The sequence below is a fragment of the Rhinoraja longicauda genome, chromosome 25 (genome assembly GCF_053455715.1).
Source record: "Rhinoraja longicauda isolate Sanriku21f chromosome 25, sRhiLon1.1, whole genome shotgun sequence".
Classification (NCBI taxonomy): Eukaryota; Metazoa; Chordata; class Chondrichthyes; order Rajiformes; family Arhynchobatidae; genus Rhinoraja; species Rhinoraja longicauda.
The window spans coordinates 13809852-13837109 of NC_135977.1; the positions used below are offsets into that span (position 1 = coordinate 13809852).

The 27258-nt window shown below is 45.4% G+C and overlaps 1 protein-coding gene across 1 annotated transcript; it reads right to left on the bottom strand.

The window, feature by feature from the left end:
- Window positions 1–18839: 18839 nt before the first annotated feature.
- On the bottom strand, window positions 18840–27258 carry LOC144605763 (14-3-3 protein eta). The gene is made up of 2 exons (XM_078421289.1): window positions 27039–27258; window positions 18840–20337 (listed from the first exon to the last, which is right to left on the bottom strand). The coding sequence occupies exons 1-2, from the start codon at window positions 27123–27125 to the stop codon at window positions 19681–19683; spliced, it is 744 nt and encodes a 247-aa protein (XP_078277415.1). The 5' UTR covers window positions 27126–27258; the 3' UTR covers window positions 18840–19680.

Sequence of the window (27258 nt, forward strand, 5' to 3'; positions counted from 1 at the left end):
TTTATCAGCTTTCAGTCCCATCAGTTTACCCAAAACTTTTTCCTGCCTGATGTGGATTTCCTCCAGTTCCTCCGTCACCCTAGGATCTCTGGCCACTAGAACATCTGGGAGATTGTTTGTATCCTCCTTAGTGAAGACAGATCCAAAGTACTGGTTCAACTCGTCTGCCATTTCCTTGTTCCCCATAATAAATACCCCTGCTTCTGTCTTCAAGGGACCCACATTTGCCTTGACTATTTTTTTCCTCTTCACATACCTAAAGAAGCTTTTACTATCCTCCTTTATATTATTGGCTAGTTTACCCTCGTACCTCATCTTTTCTCCCCGTATTGCCTTTTTAGTTATCTTCTGTTGCTCTTTAAAAGTGTCCCAATCCTCTGGCTTCCCACTCATCTTTGCTATGTTATACTTCTCTTTTATTTTTATGCTGTCCTTGACTTCCTTTGTCAGCCACGGGTGCCTCTTACTCCCCTTAGAATCTTTCCTCCTCTTTGGGATAAATTGATCCTGCAACTTCTGCATTATTCCCAGGAATACCTGCCATTGCTGTTCCACCATCTTCCCTGCTAGGGCCTCCTTCCAGCTCCTGCCTCATGCCTCTGTAATCCCCTTTGCTATACTGTAATACTGACACTTCCAATTTTCCCTTCTCCCTCTCAATTTGTGGAGTAAAACTTATCATATTGTGGTCACTGCCTCCTAATGGCTCTTTTACCTCGAGCCCCCTTATCAGATCAGGTTCATTACACAACACTAAATCAAGAATTGCCTTCTCCCTGGTAGGCACCAGTACCAGCTGTTCTAAGAATCCATCTCGGAGGCACTCCACAAACTCTCTTTCCTGGGGTCCATTACCAACCTGATTTTCCCAGTCTACCTGCATGTTGAAATCTCCCATAACCACCGTAGCATTACAATTGCAGCATGCCAATTTTAGCTCCTGATTCAACTTGCACCCTATGTCGAAGCTACTGTTTGGGGGCCTGTAGATGACTCCCATAAGGGTCTTTTTACCCTTACAATTCCTCATTTCTATCCATACTGATTCTACATCTCCTGATTCTATATCACCCCTTGCAAGGGAGTGAATATCATTCCTCACCAACAGAGCGACCCCACCCCCTCTCCCTGGGAATAAGGTTCTGACTGTCTGCTGTATCCATGCCTCACATAATTTTAGATACTTCTATCGTCTCCCTTTAACCTCCCACCTTCCAGAGAAAATAATCTAAGTCTATCCAAATTCTCCCTGTAGCTGAAACCCGCTAATCCAGACAGTCCGGTAAATCTCCTCTGCACCCTCTCCAAAGCTTCCACAACTTTTCTGTAATAGGGTGACCAGAACTGCATGCAATATTCCAAATACAAAATGCATAATGACTTCCTGACTCTTGGACTCAATGCCCCTAACAAGGAAGGCAAGCATACTATACGCCTTCGTTACCACCCTCTCTACTTGTGTTGCCACCTTTAGTGAGCTATGAACTTGGACTCCAAGATCCCTCTGTACACAAATGCTGTAAAGGGACTTGCCATTAACTGTTTACTCTCTCCTTACATCCAATCTCCCAAAGTGCAACACCTCACATTTGCTCAGTTTAAACTTCACCTTCCATTTCTCTGCCAGTTTTTGCAGCTGATCGATATCCCGCTGTATGTTCGAACAGCCTTCCTCACTGTCTGCAACTCCTCCAACACTAGTGTCTGTCACTCCTCCAAATTCAGCAAACTTACTCACCAACCCATCAATATTTATGTCTAGGTCATTTATATATATTGCAAACAGCAGACGTCTCAGCACACATACCTGTGGAACTCCACTGGTCGTAGACCTTGAGCCAGAATATCTACCTTCCACTACAACCCTCTATCTTCTTTGACTAAGCAAGTTCTGAATCCATACGACTGTCATTGTGAATCCCGTACATCTTAATATTCTGGATCAGTCTACCATGCAGGACCTCATCAACAGCCTTACTAAAATCCAGGTATACACCATCCACCACCCTACCTTTATCAAGATGGGGGACAATGATAAAGGTGTATCATTGGGGAACCGGGGGTGGGGGGGGCAAGTTACTTTTGTAACTTTGTCAGCATCAGAAACATGGTGACTTTTTGTGACAATAAAGCATCATTGAATCATAGATATTGGGGAAGCTAAAGTCACCCATTACAATAACCCTGTGGCTCTTACATCCTTCCGTAATCTGTCTAGAAATCTGATCCTCTGTCTCCCACTGGCTATTGGGTGGCCTATAATATAACCCCATTAAAGTAATTGCTCCTTTCTTGTTTTTGAGCTCGACGCATAATGCCTCGGTGAACATGTCTCCAGTATGTCCTCTCAGTACCGCTGTGACATTCTCCCTGATAAGCAACTCCTACACCTCTTTTACCCCCTTCTCTATCTTGATTTTTGTTTATAAAAATCCTGCAGGGAAATAAACTTTTGTTATTTATTGCAAGTCTAAATCTCCCTAACCCCTAAGGCCCTTGTCCCCATAGACCCAGCTGCCATTATAATGTGATTTTCTATGACATGAGGTTCCTGAGGAACACAACTGTGGTGTTATAGCAGAGCTACCTGTATTTCCTCTCAGCCTGCTGACAGGTGTTGCTCGGCGATCTGACCTCTACCTTTCAGACACTGAAGACCAGCTCCCTGACTGACGTCATACCCTCACCCCCCACTGGGAACAGTGAACCCACCATTGAACACCAGGCCATTGTCTGTCAGATCTTTCCTGCACAACCTCCTCCCTTGCAGCTCCCCCAACCCTGCACAGTCCATGTTCACTTCCTCCCCAAGATCTACAATTAGGACTGTCCTGATAAACCCATTGTTGCTTGTCCCATAGATAACTTCTTCTAACCTTGATTCTTTCTTTTCCTGCGTGGTCCACTTACATCGCGACATGTCCGATGATCTCTGCTACTTTTGACAGATTCCAGTTTCCTGGTTCCACCTGGCTCTTCTTTGCAATGGCCGTCCAGTCCCTCCGTACCTCACCATGATGATTGGCCGGCCCTACACTTCTTCGTTGAACAGCACAGAACCATTTCCCTTCCACTAACGCTCTCTTTGCCTGTATGAAGTCATTCTCAGATTGAACAACTTCTTTAACACTTCCTCCCAATCACAGGCGTTGCCAGGGGAACCTGCGTAGGCCCAAACTCCATCTGTCTTTCTGTGAGATACGTGAGGCAAGCCTTGTTCAGTTGTTCAAGCCTCGTCTCTATTTCTGATACATTGATGGGTGCATAGGTGCAGTTTCCTACTCTCATACAGGACTCAAAGGTTTCATTGCTTTTTGCTGCCAATTTCCACACTCTTTCACTTACTTGACTTGCATTCTTGACTCCCGCCCCCCTTCTCATCATCCCTATGACCATCTCAGACTATTGATTAGTGGTCAGTACCCAGTTCAAGCTCAGGGCCTTCCACAGGTGTGGTGCAGGATGCACAGTGGCGCAACGGTAGAGTCGCTGCCTTACTGCACTAGAGACCCGTTTGATCCTGACTACAGGTGTTTTCTTTTTTCTCTCTCTCTCTCTCTCTCCCCCTCTCTCTCTATCTCTCTCTCTCTCCCCCTTCCATTTCTTTCTTTCTCTCTCTCTCCCCCCTCCCTTTCTTTCTCTCTCTCCACCCTTCCCTTTCTTTCTCTCTCTCTCTCTCTCTCTCTCTCTTCCTCTCTCTCGCTCTATCTATCTCACCCACTCTCTCTCTCTCTCTCCCCCCTCCCTTTCTTTCTCTCTCTCTCCCTCCTTGTCTCCTGGGTCAGCTGAAGTTCATGGATGACTCTTCGACTGAATCCCCCAGTTGGCAACAGCCTGGCACCTACTCAAAGTATTATATTGTTGAATTTTGTTGAATTAAGATAAAGGGTGGAAGACAATGTTCGTCAGTTTCAAATGACTGTGGGAGGCAGAGCTCGGGATAGTAAGCCAAGCCTAGGAGATAGAATCCCAATGTGTATAAAGGGAGTGTAGAAATCAAGTCCCGTCAAGGTTATTGCCACGTGCACCTGTGCGGTGAGGCACAGGTAGATTGGAAGTCTCTTGCTTGCAGTGGGACCAGCTCCCTGTCTGCTCAACACTGGTGTCAGTGCCCATGAGCTGAAGCCCATTTCTCCCATGCCAGTCCCTGAGTCACACAATTAGCTCTCTGATCTTTTTGACCACGTGTCAGCGCGCACACATCCCAGGCAGAGCTTGGCTTCTCACTCCTTCACCAGACACTCCCCCTCCACCCACCTTTTGTGCAATTTGGCTCCATGTAAACTCAAACAACACACACAAACATCAATTATGCATAAATTATACAAACCGATGAAAAGAGAAAAACAGAAACAAGACATCAGTGCCAAAACGCAATTAGAAAACCATTCCACGGTAGTGCATGAGGTCTGTAGGGTTCTGTTGCTGAGGTGGGATTAGGGTTGAGCAGAGCCTGTGTGCGTTTGAAAGGAGAGTGGGTGACAGCACAGATGACCACAGATGACAGACGAACCTCCAGTTCGGGCAGAGCAGGGAAAAAATGGAACAAAGTAAAACTGAAGTTCTTTATCTGAACCTAACAAGGAGGGTGAATTAATGGCACGGATCAATATAAGTGGTACGATCTAAAAAAGCTTTACACAGGACCACAGAAAATTGGAGCAAGAATAGGCCAATCAGCGCATCAGGTCCGCCCCACCAGGCAATACGTTCATGGCTGATTTACCCTCGGTCTCATCTGCTTTTCTATGCCAGTTCCCCATTGCCCTCACTACCCAAGCTTTCAAATATGTACGTTCCTTAAAGACCTCAAAAAAATCCAGCCTCCACAACCCTCTGAGAGAGAGAATTCCAGAGATTCCTGCATATATGTTTTTTTCGCACCGTCAGGATTGGCTATTTTTAAATTTCGTTGTACTCGTTGCAATGACAATAAATGAATATTATTATTATTATCATCTACCAAAAGAAATTTCTACACACCTCCATTTTACATTTGCAGAGAGAGGACTGCAAAGTGACTGGTGTAGGGAATTCAATATTCATAGTTGCTCGTTGCCGAGGCTAATGTTGTATGGTGTCCAAATGCCTGATTGCAGCTGGGAAGAAGCTATTCTTGAACCTGGTTTTCTTGAATCAGAGTTTTCAGATTTGTACTTTCGTCCCAATGGTAGGAGTGTTAACGAGAGCGAGTAGGTGTGGGTCTTGGGGAAATAACCAAAGAGGAAATGTGGTCAAGTCATGGCTTTCAAAGAGTTAAAGATAATACTAGATTAAAGGAAATGTTAACAAATAACACAGTGAGTCTGAGTGTTAGAGTTCAGAATTCGGCAAATGAGGACCGAGGTATTGATAAGGAAAGGGAATAGAATACAAGGGTATGGAATGGAACTTTATTGTCACAGGTGACAAGGCACAGTGAAATTCTTTGCCACATAAACGGCGCCGACATAGTTATAAAGTATCCCCCACCGGCTCCTCCTTTGTTCTCCCCCTACCCCCTCTCCCTCCTCCCAGCGGTCCCCCCCCCTCCCCCACGCCGGGGCCTCCATTGTTCTTCCCCCTCCCCCACTCACAGTGGGTTTCCCCGCGCCCTCATCGACCACCGACCGCTATTCACTGCAAGAGGTTCCATTGATATGCAAAACATTAGCAAACCTTACCAAGGGTCTCTTACAGACTGAGACCGCAAAATTCAGTCTAAAGAAGGGTCTCGGCCTGAAACATCACCCATTCCTTCTCTCGAGATGCTGCCTGTCCCGCTGAATTAGTCCAGCTTTTTGTGTCTATCTTCAGCAAAATTACATTGAGGATAAAAGAAATAACAGAGAAATTAGACAAATATTTGGGGTCTGTCTGCATGGAAGAAGATACAAGTGCCCTCCCAGAAATAGCAGAGGAGAACTGATCTGGAGTGAATGAAGATCTCCATCAAATTAGCATCAGTAAAAAGTTTGTTTGAGAGATATTAATAGAACTGAAAAGTGGTAAATCCCAAGAATCTAATGACTTATCATTGAGTCAAATAGTTTGGTAACAGGCCCTTTCATACACTGCATCCACTCCAACCAAGATGTCCATCTAAGCTTGTCTCATTTGTCTGCAGTTGGCCAATTTGACTTCCAGGGTTTTGATGCAGGTGGGTATGGAATTTGTGGACATGATAACTATCAGAAAGTTCATTAGATCCAAGAATGGTTTCTGGAGATCAGGAGGCAGAGCCATAGAGTCATACAGCGTGGAATCAGGCCCTACAGCCCAACTTGCCCACACCGACCAACATGTTGCATCTAAACTAGTCCCACCTGGCTGTGTTTGGCCCTCTAAACCTGTCCTATCCATGTACCAAATAGCTAGTATTTTTTTTAAAAGGAGGGAGAGAAAACAGGAACCTATGGACTAGTTGGCTTGACGACAGGAGTCGGGCTTTGGAGAAATTTCTTTCAACCAGAGGGTGCTGAACATTTTGGACTTATCTACCCAAGAGGACTGCGGAGGCTTAGTTCCTGAGTATATTCAAGTCAGATCAATAGTCAATTGTTCAGGCAAGAGTTAATGATCAGTCATGGACAGTTATAAGGGACTGAATGCACTCCTTCTGTTTCTGTTTCTGTTTCTCCTGCTTCTTCTTTGAAGGAAAGCAGGAAAATAGTTCTGGTGAGTAAGGTGAGTTAAAAAGTGCAGAGAAGGGATTACCAGTGAGTCTAAAAGAAAGAGGGGGAGCTGAGGGCTCGGGATTGATAGATGACGAGGAAGCAGAGTCCTGCTGAAAATTGCAGGGGTTGTATTCACAATCTTCAAACAGCAATACATTTCGTAGTAATGTCCGATCACAGGAATGATCAATAGTGATACATTTAATAACAGCAGACAAGTCAACCTAACCTTGTGATGGGAAAAGAACAATCGGGGACAGAACTATGCATAACTTACCCATGTGTGAATTAATTAGAGAAAGTCAGTATGAATTTGTTTAAGGCATATTATTCTAAATAATGTGGGGTTTTTGATGAAGTAGCAGAGAAGGCCAATGAGGTTAATGTGGATGATATGGAACAGTTTGATTTCTTAAAGGCTGTTAATATATTACAATATAATAGGCTTAGAGTCATACAACATAGAAACAAGCCTTTTGGCCCAACTCACCCACGCCGACCAAGATGCCCCATAAAGCTATTCTCATTTGTCAGCATTTGGCACCTATATTCCTCTAAATCTTTCCTATAGCCATGTCCCAAACGTCGCCCATTCCTTCTCTCCTGAGATGCTGCCTGACCTGCTGAGTTACTCCAGCATTGTGTGAATAAATCCGTGTCCAGATGTCTTTTAAATGTTGTTGTACCTTCCTCAACTACTTCCTCTGGCAGACCGTTCCGTATACCACCATCGTCTATTTGAAAAAAGTTGTCCCTCAAGTTCCTTTCAAATCTTTCCCATCTCACCTCAAACTCGTGCCCTTTTGTTCTTGATTCCCCTATCCTGGAACAAAGACTGTGGATTCGGCCTCTCTATTCCCCTCATGATTCTGTATACCTCAATAAAATCACCACTTAGCCTCCTGCGCTCCAAGGAATAGAGTCCTAGCCTGCCCAAAATCTTCCTATAGCCCAGGCCCTCAATTCCTGACAACATCTTTGTAAATCTTCTCTGCACTCTTCACAGCTTAATAGCAGGGTGATCAAAACTGAACGCAATACTGATCTTGTACAAACGGTAACATAATATCTCAATCTCTATACTCAATACTCTGACTAAAGAAGGCCATCAGGCCTAAAGGCTTCTTCACCTCTGCCAGCAATACCACTTTCATGGAACAATGAACTTGTGCTACTGGATCCTTCTTGATTCTCATCAAGATGGAAGGCAGCGGGATTGTATCAGCATGGATAGAATATTGACATCAAACAAAACGGCAGAGAAAGATTACTTGTCAGGCTGGAAGAGAGAGCACTGTGGAGATCACCAGGGGGCAGTATCAGGACCATTGCTGTCCTGCTGATTTGGACTTTGTTGTTCACAGCACAAATTGCAAATTTGCAGATGACACGATACTTAGAGGCACAATGAAACGAGAGGACAGTGGCAGAATTCAAAGAGATGTGAAGAGGCTGTTGGATGGATCAATAGATGGCAGATGGAATTATTTGTAGAGGAGCATGAAGCATTATATTTTCATGGGAAAAATGAGAAGAGTGAATGAAGATTTGAAGGCTCAATCCTCATTGCGATACTGGGGATCTGGGAATTATATGAACGGAGTAACCCAGCGGGACAAGCAGCATCTCTGGATAGAAAAAGTGGGTGATGTTTCGGGTCGAGACCCTAACGATGCCCATTCCTTCTCTCCAGAGATGCTATCTGTCCCACCGAGGTACTCCAGTATTTTGTGTCTATCTTTGGTGTAAACCGGCATCCACAGTTCCTTCCTACATAATTATATGGAGGTTAAAAGTGTGGAGACGGGGTCAGGACTAGCTTGTTGCACTGGTACTTCCTTCTGAGCTGTGAGCTTTCTTTAATCAGTGATAGGCTTTGGACGGAGCTCAGAGGAGGCAGGGCTGGCATGCGTGGGGGCAGGACAAAGCCAGCAAGTAATAGGTGGATACCAGGTGAGAGGTGTTTTTGGCTGCCGGTGGATGGACGCAGCTCAGATGAAAAGTGTGAGATAAGGGGAGAAGCGTGAAATGTGAAGCCAGAGGAAGGAATATAGGTGGAAGAAGATCCCCATCTGAAGGGGAAAGGGAGAAATGGGGTGTGCATCCAAGTGGGGACGGGGACGGGGGGGGGGGGGGGAGCAGAGGGGGAAAGGGAAGGGTGTTCAGGTGGAAGGTAAAGGTGAAGGGTGACCAAGAAAGAGAGGGGGAAGACAGGGGGGGTGGGGATTAGGGAGAGTGTCAGGTGTCAAGAGTGTTTTATTGTCATATGTCTCAGACATAACAATGAGATTCTTCCTTGCAGCAGCACAACAGAATATGTAAGACATAGGGGAGAGAGGGGGGGTAAAGGGGGAGGGCATGTGGCATGCTGAAATCATGCCACATGCATGAAAGGGGGAGGGCTGTGTGGGAATGTTACTCACCCATCACACCAGTCCCACCTTCTGCCTGACTCACCGCCTCCTGCTGCTCTTTCCTCTTCCATCGCCAGCTCTGGGCTGCACATTCCTCCCCTGTTGCTCACTTTCTCTTTTTTTGTCTGCTTCTCTCTCTCTCTTTCTCTCTCTCCCTCTTCCTCATTCTTTTCCTCCCACTCTCCACTTTCTCCGTTTCCACTTTCCCTTTTTTCTCTCTTCCTGTCGTTCATCACCTCTCTCAGTCCACCTCTCTTTTCATGGAAAATAATTTATTCTTACGCTGCACCCGAGCAGAACTGTCAAGCTCGTGCCTTGCAGTCTGCAGTGTGGCAATAGTCTGTGGACTAGATTCTGCAGTCAATATTTCTCATGTTGTTTTTATGTTGGACGAGTAATTCAGAGCCTGCTTGGATCAGTAATTTGGAACAATGGGTTTGGGAAGCGGGTGGCTGTGTTGGGGCCGAGTGCTCAGACAGAATGCTTGTGTGGAGCTAGGTGTGGCACTGCTCCTGCCCAGTTAAGCGTGATGCAATGGACAGGAGGTGACAGGCCTGTAATGATGCTCATTGTACAGTGCTGGGTTAGAGCCAGATGGCGTTGTGGAACCTTTGTGCCTGTTTCAGCAGATTGGTGAGATCAGCAGAGGTCCCGTCTCACAGCATCAACGTGGGGTTGGCAGCCTGCACCTCGAACGTACAACCCTCCATGAGATGAACTCTCTATCTGCAGCTCTTCATTTATACCTCAGAGAAAAAAAAACATTCTCCCTAAGCTGTCTGATCGCCAGACATCTGATCTTTGATCAAGTGGGCTTTACAAAATCACAGCTGGAAAAAAAATCATTAAAAATATATACTTCCCTGTGATGTGATGTTTTCCTCTATTTTCACCAACTTCAAGAGATTCAAAGCTAATATCATGGCTAATACGAGCCATTATAACTTGGTAATCTTGCCCCAGCTAATGGTAATAATATAAACCTTATTGATTGGCCTTATCAGTCCTTAATGATAATTGATTATCAATTGATTGCAGGGATATGGATTATGTGCAGAAAGCGAGAGTAGTTTAATTTGGTATCAAGTTCAGAACAAACATTGTGGGCCAAAGGGAATGTTTCTGTATTGCACTGTTCTATGTTCGGTATACTGTTCTATGTTTTTTTTTAACACCAGCAAAGGTAGCACAATCCCTGTGAGACTTACAAATGAAAATTGACTTGACTAATGGGGCAAAATATGAGACAAGAACTTTGAAGTTCTTTGAAACAGGAGGGAGAGAGAAAAGGGCTTGAGGTGGCCAAGGAGGAGTTGTCAGAGTAAGAGAACAAGGTAGAACTGGAGGATGTTACAAAGTTAGAGAACAAGGTAGAACTGGAGGATGTTACAAAGTTAGAGAACATGGTAGAACTGGAGGATGTTACAAAGTTAGAGAACAAGGTAGAACTGGAGGATGTTACAAAGTTAGAGAACAAGGTAGAACTAGAGGATGTTACAAAGTTAGAGAACAAGGTAGAACTGGAGGATGTTACAAAGTTAGAGAACAAGGTCGTTTATTTAGAAATTGTATGACATGCTAGGCACTATGAGAATTTGCCAGAAAGTCTTTTATGTAAAGGCATGATGTGTTGCATTATAAAGCATTGAATATTTTCTGTAAGTTCACACAGGAAGGTGTCGACTTGTACATTCATAAATCTATGATAGTCCATGCATCTTAAATCCCAACACAGAGCTAACATTTCCAAGCCTCTCTCTCTCTCTCTCTCTCTCTTTGTAAATAAAGTTAATTAGTTGGCATTGGTAACAGTTTATTATTAATATTGGTTTATTAGTAGCCACATCCAGAATTGTTTCAACATGGAGGTTTCTTCCTATTCCACCCCTCTTGTGAATTCCAGACTGCTGCCATCCTCCAGTTGAAAATATTTTTCTTCCTCTCCCGTCTAATCCACCTGCCAGCACAGAACAGGCCCTTCAGGCCACGATATTTGTGCCTAACACAATGCCAATTAAAATTAGAATTAACCTATGACCCTATTTTTGACCCCTCTGTTAAGCCAAACCCATTTGAGACAGCATGAGTGTAGATGTGGAACGAGGTGCCGCGATGAATCAGTTCAGGGGAAAGGGGCTGTTCCTGTCATCGACGCTTGTTGAGTAGAATTCTTGACTTTGAACGACGTACATCAAAGTACATATGGCATAATTTCTGATTCGTAGCTCGTCCGTGCCCTGCCTGTGGTACGTGGCATGGGAGCTGTATTCTGCCGCTGGCACATTGTGCATTAATGCTGGATGACTCAGCATCAAGGAGCCGCCTTGGAATTACCTTCAGGACAAAGGCAACATCATTAACGTTCCCTTTCCCAAACCTTCCTGCTGGATGGGCAATATGGGCAGCCTCCCCTCCTCCCCACCATGAGATTTCACCTGTTCATGATTTTAAGTAAGTGTAAAGCCCTTTCAGAGAGACGAGGTTAGGTTTATGGCGAGCTGTTCTGTTACTGGCCAATAACATTCTGCAATGTTTAACTAGCAAGTGTAGTCATGGTTACAGTGCAGGAAGTGCATTGGCCAATTTGCAGACTGCAAGATCAAACTGTCAGCATTACAATAGTGGCCCAGCTACTTTTATTTTAGTGAGGCAGAAGGGAAATAAAATACATTGTAGCCCAGTATTTTATACAGTAGTTTAGTGTCCTCCCACATCCCAAAGACATAGCACTTGTGTGGCAGGCACAGTGGCACGGCGGTAGAGTTGCTGCCTCACAGCACCAGAGACTTGTGTGTAGGAAAATAACTGCAGATGCTGGTACAAATCGAAGGCATCACAAAATGCTGGAGTAACTCAGCAGGTCAGGCAGCATCTCTGGAGATAAGGAATGGGTGACGTTTTGGGTCGAGACCCTTCTTCAGAACGTCACCCATTCCTTCTCTCCAGAGATGCTGCCTGACCTGCTGAGTTACTCCAGCATTTTGTGATACCCGAGACTTGCGTGTTGTGACTTTTGGCAGAACAATTTCCCTCAGGGGATGAATAAGGTTTATTGTATCATGTGGTACCCGGGTTTGATCCTGACTACGGGTGCTGTCCATACCAATTTTGTACTTTCTCCCTGTGACCGTGAGTTTTCTCCGGGTGCTCCGGTTTCAACTCCAAAGACGTACAGGTTTGCCATGGACACTAGGAGTGAGATGGCCATGACCCCCTCCTGTGCTCTGGCAGTCACCCATCCCCTCCTGCCATTTATTCTGGGGATGAAACGTCGAATGTGTCCGATGGGTTAAGATGCACAAGTCTCCTGAGGGAAGTCTCCAGGTCTAAAGGGACTAGGTTCCCTGGCCCACTTTTTAGTTTAGTTTTAGTTTAGAGATACACCGTGGAAACAGGCCCTTCAGCCCACCAAGTCTGTGCCGACCAAACGATCCCCGCACATTAACATTATCCTACACACACTAGGGACAATTTACACTCATACCAAGTCAATTAACCTACGAACCTGTACGTCTTTGGAGTGTGGGACGAAACCGAAGATTTCGGACAAAATCCACGCGGTCACGGGGAGAACGTACAAACTCCGTGCAGACAGCACCTGTAATCGGGATAGAACCCGGGTCTCTGGCGCTGCAAGGCGGAAACTCTGTCGCTGCGCCATCCTGTCAGATCCAGGTGTCCACCCGCAGGCAGGTGGGGCCTCTCGAAGTGGTTTCTGCAAGGTTCACGCCCATCATTATCCATGGTAATTGAACCCCTGACCACATCTCCAATCCCTCACCCACCAACATTTTTCATGTGCAGTCCACCATGTGCTCTTCCCTTTTGCGCTGGCTGATGTGAGGGAGGATAGGCAGGTATTTTCCCAGGTAATGCTGATTCCATCATGGGTGACGACTTGGTCCTGATGCCTGATAGATTGCTGTCGGCCGGGGAGCTCGCACAGTGCAGCCTCAAGATGCCTGTTCAGGCGACGAATTTAGAGTTCATTGAGAAACAACAACCTGTGTTGTATTGCACTGGATAAACGACACAGCTGTTCACCAAACATGTGGCATTGTGCTGGTGTTGTAACTGTCATTTATTATTTGCTAGATCCTTAGATTCAGCCTGATATTAATTCCATTAGTTAGTTTAGTTTATTGTCACTACCAAGGAACAGTGAAAAGCTTTTGTTGTTTGCTAACGGGTCAGCAGAAAGACAATACGATTACAACCGAGCCGTCCACAGTGAACAGATACATGATAAAGGAATAACGTGAATAATGCTTAGTGCAAGATAAAGCTGGAAAAGTCCGATCAAAGTAAGTCCGAGGGTCTCCAAATAGGTAGATAGTTGTTCAGGACTGCTCTCGTTATTGGTCGGATGGTTAAATTGCCTGATAACAGCTGGGGAAGAAAATGTCCCTGAATCTGGAGGTGTGCGTTTTCACACTTTTATACCTTGTGCCCAATGGGAGAGGGGAGAAGAGGGAGTGTCCGGCGTGCGACTCGTTCTTGGTTATGCTGGTGGCCTTGCCGAGGCAGCGTGAGGTATAAATGGAGTCAATGGAAGGGAGGTTGGTTTGTGTGATGGTCTGGGCTGCGTCCACAATACTCTGCAATTTCTTGCAGTCCTGAATGGAGCTGTTCCCAAACCAAACTGTGATGCATCCTGTTCCCAATTACAAAGCTAATCCCTGTTCTCCACTAGGGCAGATATTTGAGCCTCAATCTCAACATTGGACCTGTTTGGAGTTTCAGCTCAAGCACGCCACTGGTACAACCAGTTTCTCAGAATGCCTTTGCTAAACGACTATAATTATTGAGATATGTGGCTGGGACCCACGCTTTGTTTACACTGTGTTCACAGACTGGTGGATGTGGTTGTTGGGACAGGAACACTGCCCATTCACACTCTCACTGGTTTCACTGTCAATTGCCCCCAGGGTGTAGGGTATGTGTGTGCATGTGCATGTATGCCTTTTCCAATATGCCTACATAAGCACTGCCTCAGAGGCTGTTAACATGTAGTTCAGTGCCGGCTTACCACCACCACAGGAAATCCTGAGGCACTCTGCAGCTGAAATTGTTGCAAAGTGCAGTTACCCTTTGAACTAGGAGGCACAGCGAGTCAACATGCCCCCAGCATGTTTCCACAAATACATTTGTAGCAAAGACCAAATTATCTGCATCATTTGAGACACTGGAGAGTTCCAACATAAAACACTGTCTGTTCATTTCCCTCACAGATGATGCCTGGCCCACTAAGTTTCTCCGGAAGTTTGTTTTTACTGTTTTATTTGCTTGTTGAGGGAATAGTGTTGAAAATGGCAGCTTTTCTCAGCTTCTTCCAAAGCAGACACATGCACAGATACCGATAGATGAGTAGGAAGGAACTGCAGATGCTGGTTTACATAAAGATAGACATAAAATGCTGGAGTAACAGAATAGGCTGCATCTCTGGATAGAAGGAATGGGTGACGTTTCAGGTCAAGACCCTTCTTCAGACTGAGAGTCAGGGGAGTGGGAAACAAGAGATATAGAAGGGTAAGGTGTGAAAAATGAGAGATCAAAAGGAATGAAGTTCAAAGAAAGTGTAGAAAAGATCATTGTTGGCTAGGGGAAGGTGACAAGTCATACAATGGAAAATTTAATCAGGAGTACCGTCAGGCTGGTCGGAAAACTAGGATGGGGAGAGATGGAGAGGGGGAAAGCAAAGGTGACTTGATGTTAGAGAAATCAATATTCATACCACAGGGTTGTAAGCTGCCCAAGTGAAATACGAGGTGCTGTTCCTCCAATTTGTATTGGGCTTTACTGACAGTAGAGAAGGCCCAGGACAGAAAGGAATGGGAGGGGGAGTTTTAGTGTTTAGCAACCGGGAGATCATGTAGGTCTAAGCAGACTGAGCAGAAGTGTTCAGCAAAACATTTGCCGAGCCTGCGCTTGATCAAGCCGATATATAGGAGTCCACACGAGGAACAGCAGATGAAGTTGGAGGTGGTGCAAGTCAACCACTGCCTCACCTGAAAGGACTGTCGGAGCCCTTGGACAGAATTAAAGGAAAAAGTACCTGGGGAGGGGGTGATTTGGGTGGGAAGGGATGTTAACCAGGGAGTTGCGGAGGGAACGGTTTCTGCAGGAAGCAGATGGGATAGAGATGGGAAGATGTGGATAGTGGTGGGATCCCATTGGAGGTGGCGAAAATATCAGAGGATTATGTGCCATATGCAATGGCTGATGGGGTGAAAGGCGAGGACTTGGGGGACTGTCCCTGTTGCAACGGGGGGGGGGGGGGGGGTAACATCTCAGATATCCTGGTATGGAATACACATCTTTGGATTTCATCAGTCAGCGTATTGAGTATAGAAGTTGGGAGGTCATGTTGCAGTTGTATAAGACATTGGTGAGACCGCATTTAAAATATTGTGTTCAATTCTGGGCACCATGTTATAGGAAATATACAATGCCTATTCAGACAATGCATTGCAGAATGCAACCACCGTCTGGGTGAAAATATTATTCCCCAGATCTCCTGTAACATTAGTTTGGATTATTGATGTTCATCCTTGCAACTTTAATGCTGCTCAGTAATAGACATCACTTTTTTGTTCTGTGGGATTGTCAGATCCCACATTGCGCTGCCCAATCCAGGAACGTGATGCCAATACAAACCTATCTACACCAGAATTCAGCAACAGAGATTTACAAGTTACAAGCAACTAGATACCCGAGGAACTGGTTGATGGGTAGATGATCAAGATGAAGGATACAACAACCAACATGGTAGTCGGTGTGTGGTCGGGTGAGTTCGGGCAAGGACACTTGATCGGATGGACCCACCTGTCACAGAGCAGCATAGTACAACTACTGGTTCAGAGATGCAGTTTAATAGGTAGTTTCATTTGGGGCTTTATCCCAAAATGAACAAGGAACAGGCCACAGAAGGGAATGGCAGCCTGGTCTTTACAGCCAGCCATATGTGGAAACTATAGGTAGGTTTGGTGGGAAACCAATGGGTTACATGATGCAAGCAGCCAGTCTACTTTGATCTGTCTTTTTCAAACTGAACATGGTCTTTGTACCCTTCCATATCTCTAGTTTCCCTTGCCCCAACTCACTCTGAAGAAGGGTCTCAACCCTAAGCATCACCATTTTTCAATCATCTTTCCAAGGATGCTGCCTGTCCCGCTGAGTTATTCCAGCATTTTGTGTCCATCTCCGGTGTAAACCAGCATCTGCAGTTCCTTCCTACACACGTCTTGCCCTGGACTGTCCACGAGCCACCTGGTTTCAGAATGCACATATAACTTGGCCCTGGTGCTACAGCAGGTGCTGAGTGCACCACATTGAACTCTCCTAAAGATGTCAGGTGCTAACCAAGATGATTCTCGACTGGCTTGGACAGAAATGGGAAGATTTATGCAACAGTCTCACTGGGACCCGATGCAGTCAGTTAATGAGTGCCAGCAACAAAAATGCTGGACATTTTATGCACATCCGAGAGTCAGTGATAAAGCTGTAATTTAAAGCCAGTGAACAAAATATTATAAACTGAGAAAGGCAAAAACCCTGTATAAAATACATGCACTACCCTGCCAAAAGGAGTAAAAATCAGCCAGATCCTCTACAAATATGAAAGGTCAGTGTAAAACCATGTACTACCTATACCCAGGTATGGCAGGTCACTATAGTCCTGTCCAACACAACTCCTGTGCCTCAGAGACAAAGGATCAACACAAATCCTTGTGCTGGTGTGTCCGAAAGGTCAGTGTAGATAGCCCTGTGGTGTCCAGCCCCAGAGCAAAGGGTCAGTCCATGGACCGTTGCATTGCCCAGTCCCAGGGCGAGAGCTAGTTTTACTTCCCATGTTCCAAATCTAAGAGTTTTATGCACATGCACCATAGTAAAAGTTGCCAAGGAAACAGACAGCAGGCAAGCAGCAGATGGAGACCTGCAGTTGCAGCTCCCGCACTGGCGCAGTGCCAGGACACTGGTGCGACACTTGTGTTTCTTTCCCAGTTGATCATTAGATCATTCTCACCGTGCAGTCTGTCTGAGGCAAGACTCTACATTGTGATCATGTTTGCAATCATGGTCTGTGGCTGTGTTTGATGTCAAAATGTTATGTACAAAGTTGGCAAGGGGCAGAAAGGAAATAAATTGGGTAAAGTATCAAAGACCACCTGAACAGCAGGTTTTGGATAACGTTAAGAGCGCTAGATTCATAGAGATGCAACATGGGAACAGGTTCTTTGGCCCAAGTCCACACAATAGAGATGACCACATGAATGCTCAGTCAACTGTTCAGAGAATGGCACAGGCCAAGACACTCAGGAAATTACCTTGTTCCGATTTGTATGTGACTTTTAAAGTCCGTTCAAGAGACTAATGTTTGCTTTCCAACACAATATTGCCCCGAATTGTTAGATATCTAGAGGAAATATCCCGACTGCAGTAAAGGTCAGGATACATTCAAAGTAACAGGCAGAGTGTTATGAAAAATGTTCTGCATAGCATTCTAACTAACCTTAACCAATGCTTAAAACGTAGATAGCAGCATTGGATACAAATCATGGAAAACATTTGCAGAGCTGTGGGACTAACTAGATTGCTTTCAAAGAGCTCACAAATAAAATGGGACAAATTACTTTCCTTGCTGCCGATCTGGGGGGTTGGGTCAGGCAAGATATTTGGGGCAAGTCTGTAAAATGATCTCGACCAGAAATGTCACCCATTCTTCTCTTCAGAGATGCTGCCTGTTACTCCAGCATTTTGTGTATCGTCGTCAATTTAGACTAACATCGGCAGTTCTTTCCTACACAAGATGATTAATTTAGTTGAGAGATACAGCGCGGAAACAGGCTCTTCGGCCCACCGAGTCCGCGCCGACCAGCAATCCTCGCACACTAACACTACCCTACACAGACTAGGGACAATTTACAATATTTTACCAAAGCCAATTAACCTACAAACCTGTACATCTTTGGAATATGGGAGAAAACCAGAGCACCCAAAGAAAACCCATGCAGGTCACAGGGAGAATGTACAAACTCCACACAGACAGCACCCATAGTCAGGATTGAACCCGGGTCTCTGGCGTTGTAAGGCAGCAACTCTACTGCTGCACCACCAAGCCGCCCAAGTGCTCCCCATACCCACTATCAGTTCATTAAAGCCTGGGTCACAGGTTTAGTACCCATCTGGTTTTCAAACGGCTACTCAGTCACAGAATCTAACACCAGTACATGACCAGGAAATATCAATGAGTCACATTTTACATTTAGAATCAATGAATTGTCATTTACCATAAGTGATAGTTTTGGGTTTAATCCAGAACCTCTGGTTATTATGGTAACAATTGAAAAATTGGCTTCCCAACAGTCAGTTTACTTGTCCCTTTAAAAGAGGAACTGACTCAACAGGCAAGGAAGTACTCTGGAGTATAGAAGTAAATGAAAGCACGACATTTCTCTCCACCCATTACTCAACGCCCTACAAATTTAAGAAAAATACTAACACTCCATAAAAACTCCAAGAGGCGAGACCACAAAGAAAACAGAAAGAGCACTGTGCATTCGCCAGCTCTTAGCCTGGGTGTTCTTAAAGGTTCCCAAAATCATCAGCAATTACAAGTTCAATTAACAAATGAAATTCCTCGTATGTTGCAAAACATACTTGGCTAATAAAGTATGATTGTGATTGATTGTGAACACCAGAAATCACTCAATGACTTTTGTTCAAGTCAAAATCAAACGTACCCAATAAACAGGACAGAGGTCATATCCATGTTATAGCCGAGGCAGCATTTATTATCATCCATTCAACTCAACATTGAATTAAATTTTGGCATTCCATCAGATATCATTTATTTTCCTCGAAGCTTTCTCCGACAATCCTCCAAGCTCAATGACACCAGCTTGAAAACTGACTGGTAAAGCTGATGTTTTACAGAAGAAAATTTAACTACTAGGTACAAACAGACACCTGACAAAAGGATCAAAATAACATTCAAGCAGATGAAAGGCATTGCTCAAGGTCTGTGTACATCACAGGACTCCAATGAAATTAAAAATAGCCAAAAACAAACACTCAGCAACAGAAAGGCCAGTCTTCCTAGTTTTATATAAATTTATCTCAAGGATGAAATATTTATTGGCTAAAATGAGCAATGTAAACAGTTAATTTAAGGAAAGATCAAATTGACACGGTGCTGGAATTTAAATGACCATCAGGGATATTGCAATGTTCATATGCAAGGGGTGATTGGTCACGAGCCATCATTACATGTCATCATTGGTCTAGATTAGTGTGATTAAACCACCAAGTGTCATTTATTTTTAGGGGGTGGGAGGGGTGCAAATTCCAAAACTACCTGAACTTTTAAAAAAAGGGATTAAAAAGAAAACAGTCAATGATTTGTGGACAATCACTTTTGCATGATTCTTAATTTTAAACTACAGCAAACGGGCTTAAATACCAATACGGCAAAGACTTCAGCATCTTTCCTTCTGATGAGCATACAGCAGATTTAGGGGAGTGTGTACAGTAGATATATCAGCACTAAGGTATATAGCACATATGGTGGGTGGGCAAGGCGGGGAGGAAGGGCAGGTAGGGGATGACCATCAATTGTTGCCTTCGCCTGCTTCGTCATCCTGCTGGTCAGTTGTCCAGAGGGTGAGGTTGTCCCGCAGTAACTGCATGATGAGTGTCGAGTCCTGATAGGAACCCTCATTTAGAGTGTCCAGTTCAGCGATGGCGTCGTCAAATGCTGCCTTGGCCAACTTGCAGGCCTGCTCAGGAGCATTCTGGATCTCATAGTAGAAGACGGAGAAGTTGAGAGCCAGGCCCAGGCGGATGGGATGAGTAGGCTGCATCTGATCCTTGCTGACCTCAAAGGCCTCTTTGTAAGAAGCTTCAGACAATTCCACCACACCGGCCTTCTTCTCACCAGTGGCCACCTCAGCCAAGTAGCGATAGTAGTCGCCCTTCATTTTCAAGTAGAAGACTTTGCTCTCTATTTGGGACTCGTTGCAGTTCTTAATGAGGAATTTGTCAAGGAGGGCCAGCACGTCACTACACACTACCTCCAGCTCCTTTTCCACCTTCTCCCGATAGGCACGCACCATCTCCAGCTTCTTCTCATTGCCATCAGTAGAGGTCTTTTGTTCGATGCTGCTGATTACCCGCCAGGAAGACCTGCGAGCCCCCACCACATTCTTGTAGGCCACCGAAAGCAGGTTGCGATCTTCATTGGACAGCGCCTCATTCAACTCTGTTACCTGCAAGTAAGATAATAGGAAAGAGACTGACAAGTGTGAGCAGACAAGTGCCTCCTAGGTTCAAAACCACAAGTCAAATCCCCATTTACAAAAACTCAAAATGGACAACCTGTGCCCACTGAAAATGGTGGGTAAACATCCAAACCACATACACCACAAAAAGGTCAATTCCATTTCTTTCGTTAGTCTACATCACTTTGCATGTGGCCAGTTCAGAAAATTGACAACACTGAAGGCCATTGGACCATTGTATCTGTGCTGGTTATAAGCTCCGCAGTCTAACCCCCACCTTCCATCACTTGATTATATCCCTGCAAGTCACAATTCCTCAGTGCTGAGAGCTTCTTCCCCGACCATCTCTTCAGGCAGCAAGTCCCACTCCCCAAAACTATCTTGTGAATTCCCACCATATCTTTCTGGCCCTTCTACCAGTTACACAAAATCCATGCCCCCTCGTCTTGGAACACCCTAAAGGATATGAAATAAATGGGAAGTATGCATGTAGTATTTACCACAGTTTTAGGCAATAATTAAATCTCACATCCTTCTGCCACCAAAAGAATCCCAGTCTATCCAAATTATCCTCTGCATGACTGTCAAACCTACCCAAGCCAGGTCAGTTTCAGTGCAGGTACTAAACTGCCCACACACTGAATGGACACGTTCACAATAACTAGTAGTAACCCAGCTACTTTTAAAATTACACTCTCCAATAAAGAATGAAAAAAAACGTCACCAAATGACAAATTCTTAAATGACCAAACACATGCAGCCAAAAACATCAGACCGTACTTGTATATTGGGCTCAAGCCAGCCCCTTCCCCAGTGTAACGTATTCGCAGGCACACTGGCGCTTTGCACTGAGCTACTGGACAAAAGGTCGAGAGCAGACAATAGTCACAGTAACAATTATGTAGGATTGTGGCATCTCCATTTCCAAATCTTGCTCAAAACAGTTGCATTTGATTTGCCTATGCATTTTAAACGCCAACTTGATAACAGAGTTACAACATCAGATGCACTAACTAAAAACATTTTGGCCATATGCGTAACCACACCAGACCTCCAGCATCATCTCAGATCAGGAAGACAATGTAGATCCCAGAGCAGTCATGGTTTCAATAATACTATAGAAAGCAACCAAAGATTGTGCTAGCACTGTACATGGCCCACAGTCATGGGTGTAGAGAAAGGGGCTGAAATGTTGAGGAGGAAATGTTATGGCCAATGCTAACTGACCGTGGGCCCTACTGTTCATATTAAACATTGATCTTGCATAGCATCTCAGTGGAGAGGGGCCATGATGCTCCTGTTGCGTTTCAAGAGGCTTCCAGCTCCAACATTTTCCATTTAAGCCAGAAAACAGATTAACTCAGCATATTAACAAGCTGAGCCACGGACAATAGGAGCAGGACCTCACTGCAATTGAAGGCAAAATGAGATGGGAAACTTTTCCTCCATCTAATGCTGTAGACTCCTGCACAATCAGGTCAAATTACCTCAGATCACTCCTGGATAAGTTATTTTAAAAAACATACACGTCACAAAGAGACCGTGGGGAGGTGGTTTTATGTCCCACAAGTTAGTATTACTTCCAGTGAAAAATATTGTAAAGCTGCACTGCTTTTCATAAAATGAGGATCAAAGTAGAACTCAGGGGCAATCATTGAGCATTCTTGCTACAGTCCACTTTAAAGCAAATGGTGCAAAGAATTTTAAAAACTACCCTTGTGATTAGTTCTGCAGTTACGACAACAACAAGTGGCCCCAGCGTATTTATGTAGATAGACCAAGATATCCGGACAGGAGGGGGTGGGCAGAGAACAACCTATCACCACTCACAGACCAACACTTCAAATGCTCTTATGGACATACGGAAATATGGCAAGGACATGGTGATACTACAGACTCAATTCAATGGCAAAATAGCCCCAGGAATCAAAAGGCAAGTTATCTAACTAATACAATGAGCCCAATGTGAATGGAGCCATGGCCAACAGGGTTGTGGTCTGACTGAAAGATACAGCATATCTTTGGCCCGACGAGTCCACGACAACCATCGATTAAGTGTTCACAATAGTTCCACGTTATCCCAATTTCACATCCACTCTCCACACACTACCCAATCTAAAGAGGACAATTAACCTACAAATCTTTGGGAAGTGGGAGGGAAATCATGTGGTCCCAGGGAGAACATGCAAACTCCACATAGACAGCACCAGAGGTCAAGATTGAACCTGGGTCTCTGGTGCTGTGGCAGCAGCTCTACCAGCTGAGCAACTGCTACAGTTCCACAGGGAGATGCAGAAAAGCAGCATTTAAACAGATACCCGATGCAACCTGTTAGAAGAGAGATGCGGACAATGAATAGACACGAGTGGATCCAAAGACTGTGGATTAAGGGCAAAAGATAGAGAAGGCAGTAGGTTTGGAAAGGACAAGATGTGTGTATCCAGGCAGCTCCGTTATAATGCAATAGGTGCAGTCCTAAGAAAACCATTATAGAAAATTGTGCTATAAAAATAATTGCGCCAGTGAGGAGTGAGGTTAGGAGGCTAGAGTGTATCAGACTCACAATGAATTATTTCTCAAGCAGAATTTAAAAAAATAAAAGTCTTTTCAATGGTAATATGTTTTGTTACTGCAAGTTAAAAGTTCTAGAGTGTATATTAAGTTGCTTAATAGAATATGACTGCATAAGTATCAATTCTTCACACAGAGAGTGGCGAGTCTGTGGAATTCTCTGCCACAGAAGGTAGTTGAGGCCAGTTCATTGGCTATATTTAAGAGGGAGTTAGATGTGGCCCTTATGGCTAAAGGGATCAGGGGGTATGGAGAGAAGGCAGGTACAGGTTACTGAGCTGGATGATCAGCCATGATCATGTTGAATGGCGGTGCAGGCTCGAAGGGCCGAATGGCCTACTCCTGCACCTATTTTCTATGTTTCTATTGGAAGCAATTGTTTTTCAATTTTAATAGCCTCCTGTGGTTAATGCAGCAGCTGTGTTCTATTGAGAATGGTGTCCAGTTTCATGCAAGCAGGTTTCCTCTCTCTCCCCCCCCCCCCCCAAACCCCCTCTGTCCTTCCACACTGCTCAAATCAATGACAGCTTTATTTAAGCCTGCAAATCTCCAAAGCAACTTAAGCAGTACTCCAATTCCAGATCAAAATTCAAAATCATGCCACAACCAATTCGACCCGTGTAATGAAAATAGTGGTCCCTAATTCCTTACTCACATTATATCCAATTTGTGAACAGAACTACCTATAACTGCTGAAGAATGTGGGTGGGACAGTGGAGAGAAGGGAGTCTCATCTGCTACATCAACGCTCAAATTAAAATGAATAAAATTACACAACCAGTGCAATCTACAAATATTGTAATATCTTGTATTGTAAGATAGAAGTGAGGGGAAGTAGAGAGACAGCATTAGCCAACAAGACAAATAACTTGCTGTTAACTGACAAGCAAATTCAACTCCCAAGAGGCTAGAAGATGGAGGTTTTGTTGCCCATTGCTGTTAAATTGCCGCAGTACGGCCATTACAACAATTAATCTGCAGCACTGTCAGCCCAGAAAAAACCTCAAAGTGCAAGTTGTTTTACAATAAAGCATCACACCCTTCATTTACTCAGGCATTACAACTCCACCCTTCCACAGCCCCACCCTTCCACAGCCCCACCCTTCCACAGCCCCACCCTTCCACAGCCCCACCCTTCCACAGCCCCACCCTTCCACAGCCCCACCCTTCCACAGCCCCACCCTTCCACCACATAACATTATGTATCTTCTTAATTAATGGGGTCAATTATTTCCAGCACTCAGTCTCAAGGAAACAAGCTGGCTCAAGGTGACCAATTTGCATTGCCCTCCAGCACAGCAAGTCTATTTTTTGAATTTCCCTTTCAGGAATGAAGTCAAGAACTGTCTGCACACTGGGGGCACAATGACTTCTATAAAAGTTATCTGCTGCTAAGTCAATTGCTACCATTTGAAATTGTTGAACAAAAAAAAAAAATCCCAATTATATTAATGGACCAGGAGATGAGACACTGCAGATGCTGGAATCTTTAGTAAAGGACCAACTGCTGGGGAACTCAGCGGGCCAGGCAGTATCTGTGGAGGGGAAATGGACAGTTTCAAGTTGGAGCCCTTCTTTGACAGCTCATTTCCATCCATGGATGCTCTCTGACCTGCTGAATTCCTCCAGTCGGTTTTTTTCACTTACTGGACAAAGGAAAGGCAGGTCGGCAGACCTAGCTACCTCATAGATTAGTCATTACATTATTGCATGATGGAACTGGCTCAGAGCACAAAATGACCAACTCCTTCAATCATGACCTTTAGTTGCCAACCAATTTTCTGTACAGACATGGGGTCCAATAACCTACTCAAATCTTCCATTCGTTTTTCAACTTGGAAGCCCCCTTCCTCCAATTGGTTAATGATATTAGCACACAGCACAAACTATTCACCGTATTATCCATGGTCTTTGAAATAGTTATGAGAGTTGTCCCTCTGCTGCTACTTCCCCTACATTTCTGTTTCAAGTACATAAAAAATGTAACCCCATCTCAAAAGCTTTAATTTCACTCCCACCCCAAACAGGATTTTTTAAATTGTACCAAATCAGGAAGATCATTCAGGTTCTTATGGCTGTTCCATTTAATGAGATAGTGGCTAATCCTTTCCCTTAGTAAAACTAGCTAGCACCCACTCTTTCTTCCCCCCCCCCCCCACCTGGCTTCCTTCTCAAGCAAAAATCCAACCAGCCACCGAGCCTCCACTTTGAGCCGAGTTCACTGTCCACTAGCTAAATTAATTTCTCCCTAGTTCTGAATGGCAGAGACTGCAATCTGGCTCTAACCAAAAATCTGCCGTTGGTAGGACCCCAGCCACCATCTTGTCAGTTTTGTACATTTCACCTCATTCTCCTATACTAAAGTGACATGTCCAGTCTTAACATATCTTCATAGAGCCAGTCATTCGCCTGGAAAACCTTTGCTACACTCTCCCTATTACAATATATTTTCATACTTGGGTGGGAAGACCAAACCTGCTCACAATATTACAGGTGCACTCGCATGACAGGCATATACAAAAGCAGCAAGATAGCTTAAAACACATGATGAAAGAAGAGAACAAGCAATCTCTAACTATTGATTAAATGAAACATATATATTTTTTAATTTCCCTGTAATTATGGCCTGAGAAAGGAATCTCAGCCAATCCAGATTTGGGTGCAAACCATTCAATCACACACCACTGGCCAAAGCTCAACATTAGATTCTACTTAAACAACCGCATGAAAACGATTATGACTTTTTACTCAACGGCCCTATTATCCCAGCTACTGCATATTCCCAATGGAAGCTGCAGAGAAAAAAAATACTACGCTTGAAGGGTCCTTAACCAAAATATTCTGCCCGTATACCTCTACAGATGTTACCCGTCACGCTAGGGTTTTTCCAGCTTTTTATTTTCTGCTCAAGACCTGCAGAAGGTCTCCAGGAAAAAATGACATTTTTTAATGTCACCTACTCTGATCAATCCAGCCAAAGAACCTTGCGGCGAACATCAGTCTGCGTCATGCAGCCTCTGTTGGCAGAAGTCCAGCTCTCGATGAGGCTAATTGAACTGGATCCACCTACAATGGTCATACAAGAAACAAAAAGCGCGCCCAATACGTATTCACGGGAAGAATTGAGATCTTAATGAGATTACACGGCCGGGAGGTGGTCCGTGGGGCGCTCACTGTCTGTTGCCCGAACCTCTCGATTCCCAGTCTATCCACACAATAGCGTCAACAAGAACCTCGCCCCAGCAGCAACCCCGCCCAATCTTCAGACCACCCGCTTCTCACCCCCCACGGCTGAAACATATCGGAACGCAGTGGAACAAATTTCTTTACAACATAAACCCCCTTAATGGATGGCAGTAAGCCCCCTGCGATTGATTGTACTGTGAGCTGCGATAATTACCGTTCCCGCCACGCTATGGCTGCCCGTTCACATTTAAAGAGTCCATTCCCCACACCGTCAGTTACTAAGCCACACCAGCGGACATAAGGGAGGGAGAGAAGGGACCGGGACGAATAAAAAGTTGTAATGAAAGACCAGGTTTTGCTGTAGTCTATATCCATCCGCCGCCAAATTTATTCGGACACCTTGGCCATGGACACCGCCCTCCTGGACCGTCACTGAGCTCGTCACTGTCTCAACACGCCCTGGCTTCGCCGCCCCCGATCCGCCACCGGGAAAGGAGTGTCTCCGTCTCCCACCGGGAAGCTTAAGGGGACTCGGTGCCCGCCCACCCCCTTCCATCCGGGGACGAGACCGAGCCATTCACCCGCTGGTGTGGTTGAAAGGGGGGGGGGGGGGGGGGTGTGACTCTCGGTGCAGATCCCGCCGGTGCCCGGTTGCAGGGCGGGGTTGGATTACCCCCGGCCCGGGGTAAGGGAGACTCCAGACACCTGCCCAACAAATGTCTGACCGGAGCGGAGCACTCCGGCGGCCAGATGGGACGGGCGGGGTCGGCCGCTTGATGTGTTTGCGAGCAAGGAGAGACCCCCCCCCCTCTTACCCCGGAGACGGGCCCCCTGGCCCCTTCACAGCCGACCCTAACCACTCGGGGCCCTGTCCTGGGTGGAGGACAGCAGCCGCCTACCCGGTGGTGGGGGGGAGAGGGTCGTCCACTCACCGACTTCATGGCCGCCGCCATGTCATCATAGCGCTCGGCCTGCTCGGCCAACCGGGCCCGCTGCACCAGCTGATCTCGGTTTGCCATGTCGGAAACGGTGTGCGCTAGGTGCGAGGCTCCGGGCGCTGCGGACGCGCTACGGACTCGCTGCCCCCTGCCTGCCCGCCTCCCTCCGCCTGTCTGTGTCTGTCCGCCGGCTCCTGCACTCGGCCCCGCCCCC

Coding starts and splice junctions, on each gene's coding strand:
- LOC144605763 (XM_078421289.1), bottom strand. CDS start 27,125: ATGGCAAACCGAGATCAGCTGGTGCAGCGGGCCCGGTTGGCCGAGCAG. Junction 20,338..27,038: donor TGGCGGCGGCCATGAAGTCG/GTGAGTGGACGA, acceptor TCTTACTTGCAG/GTAACAGAGTTGAATGAGGC.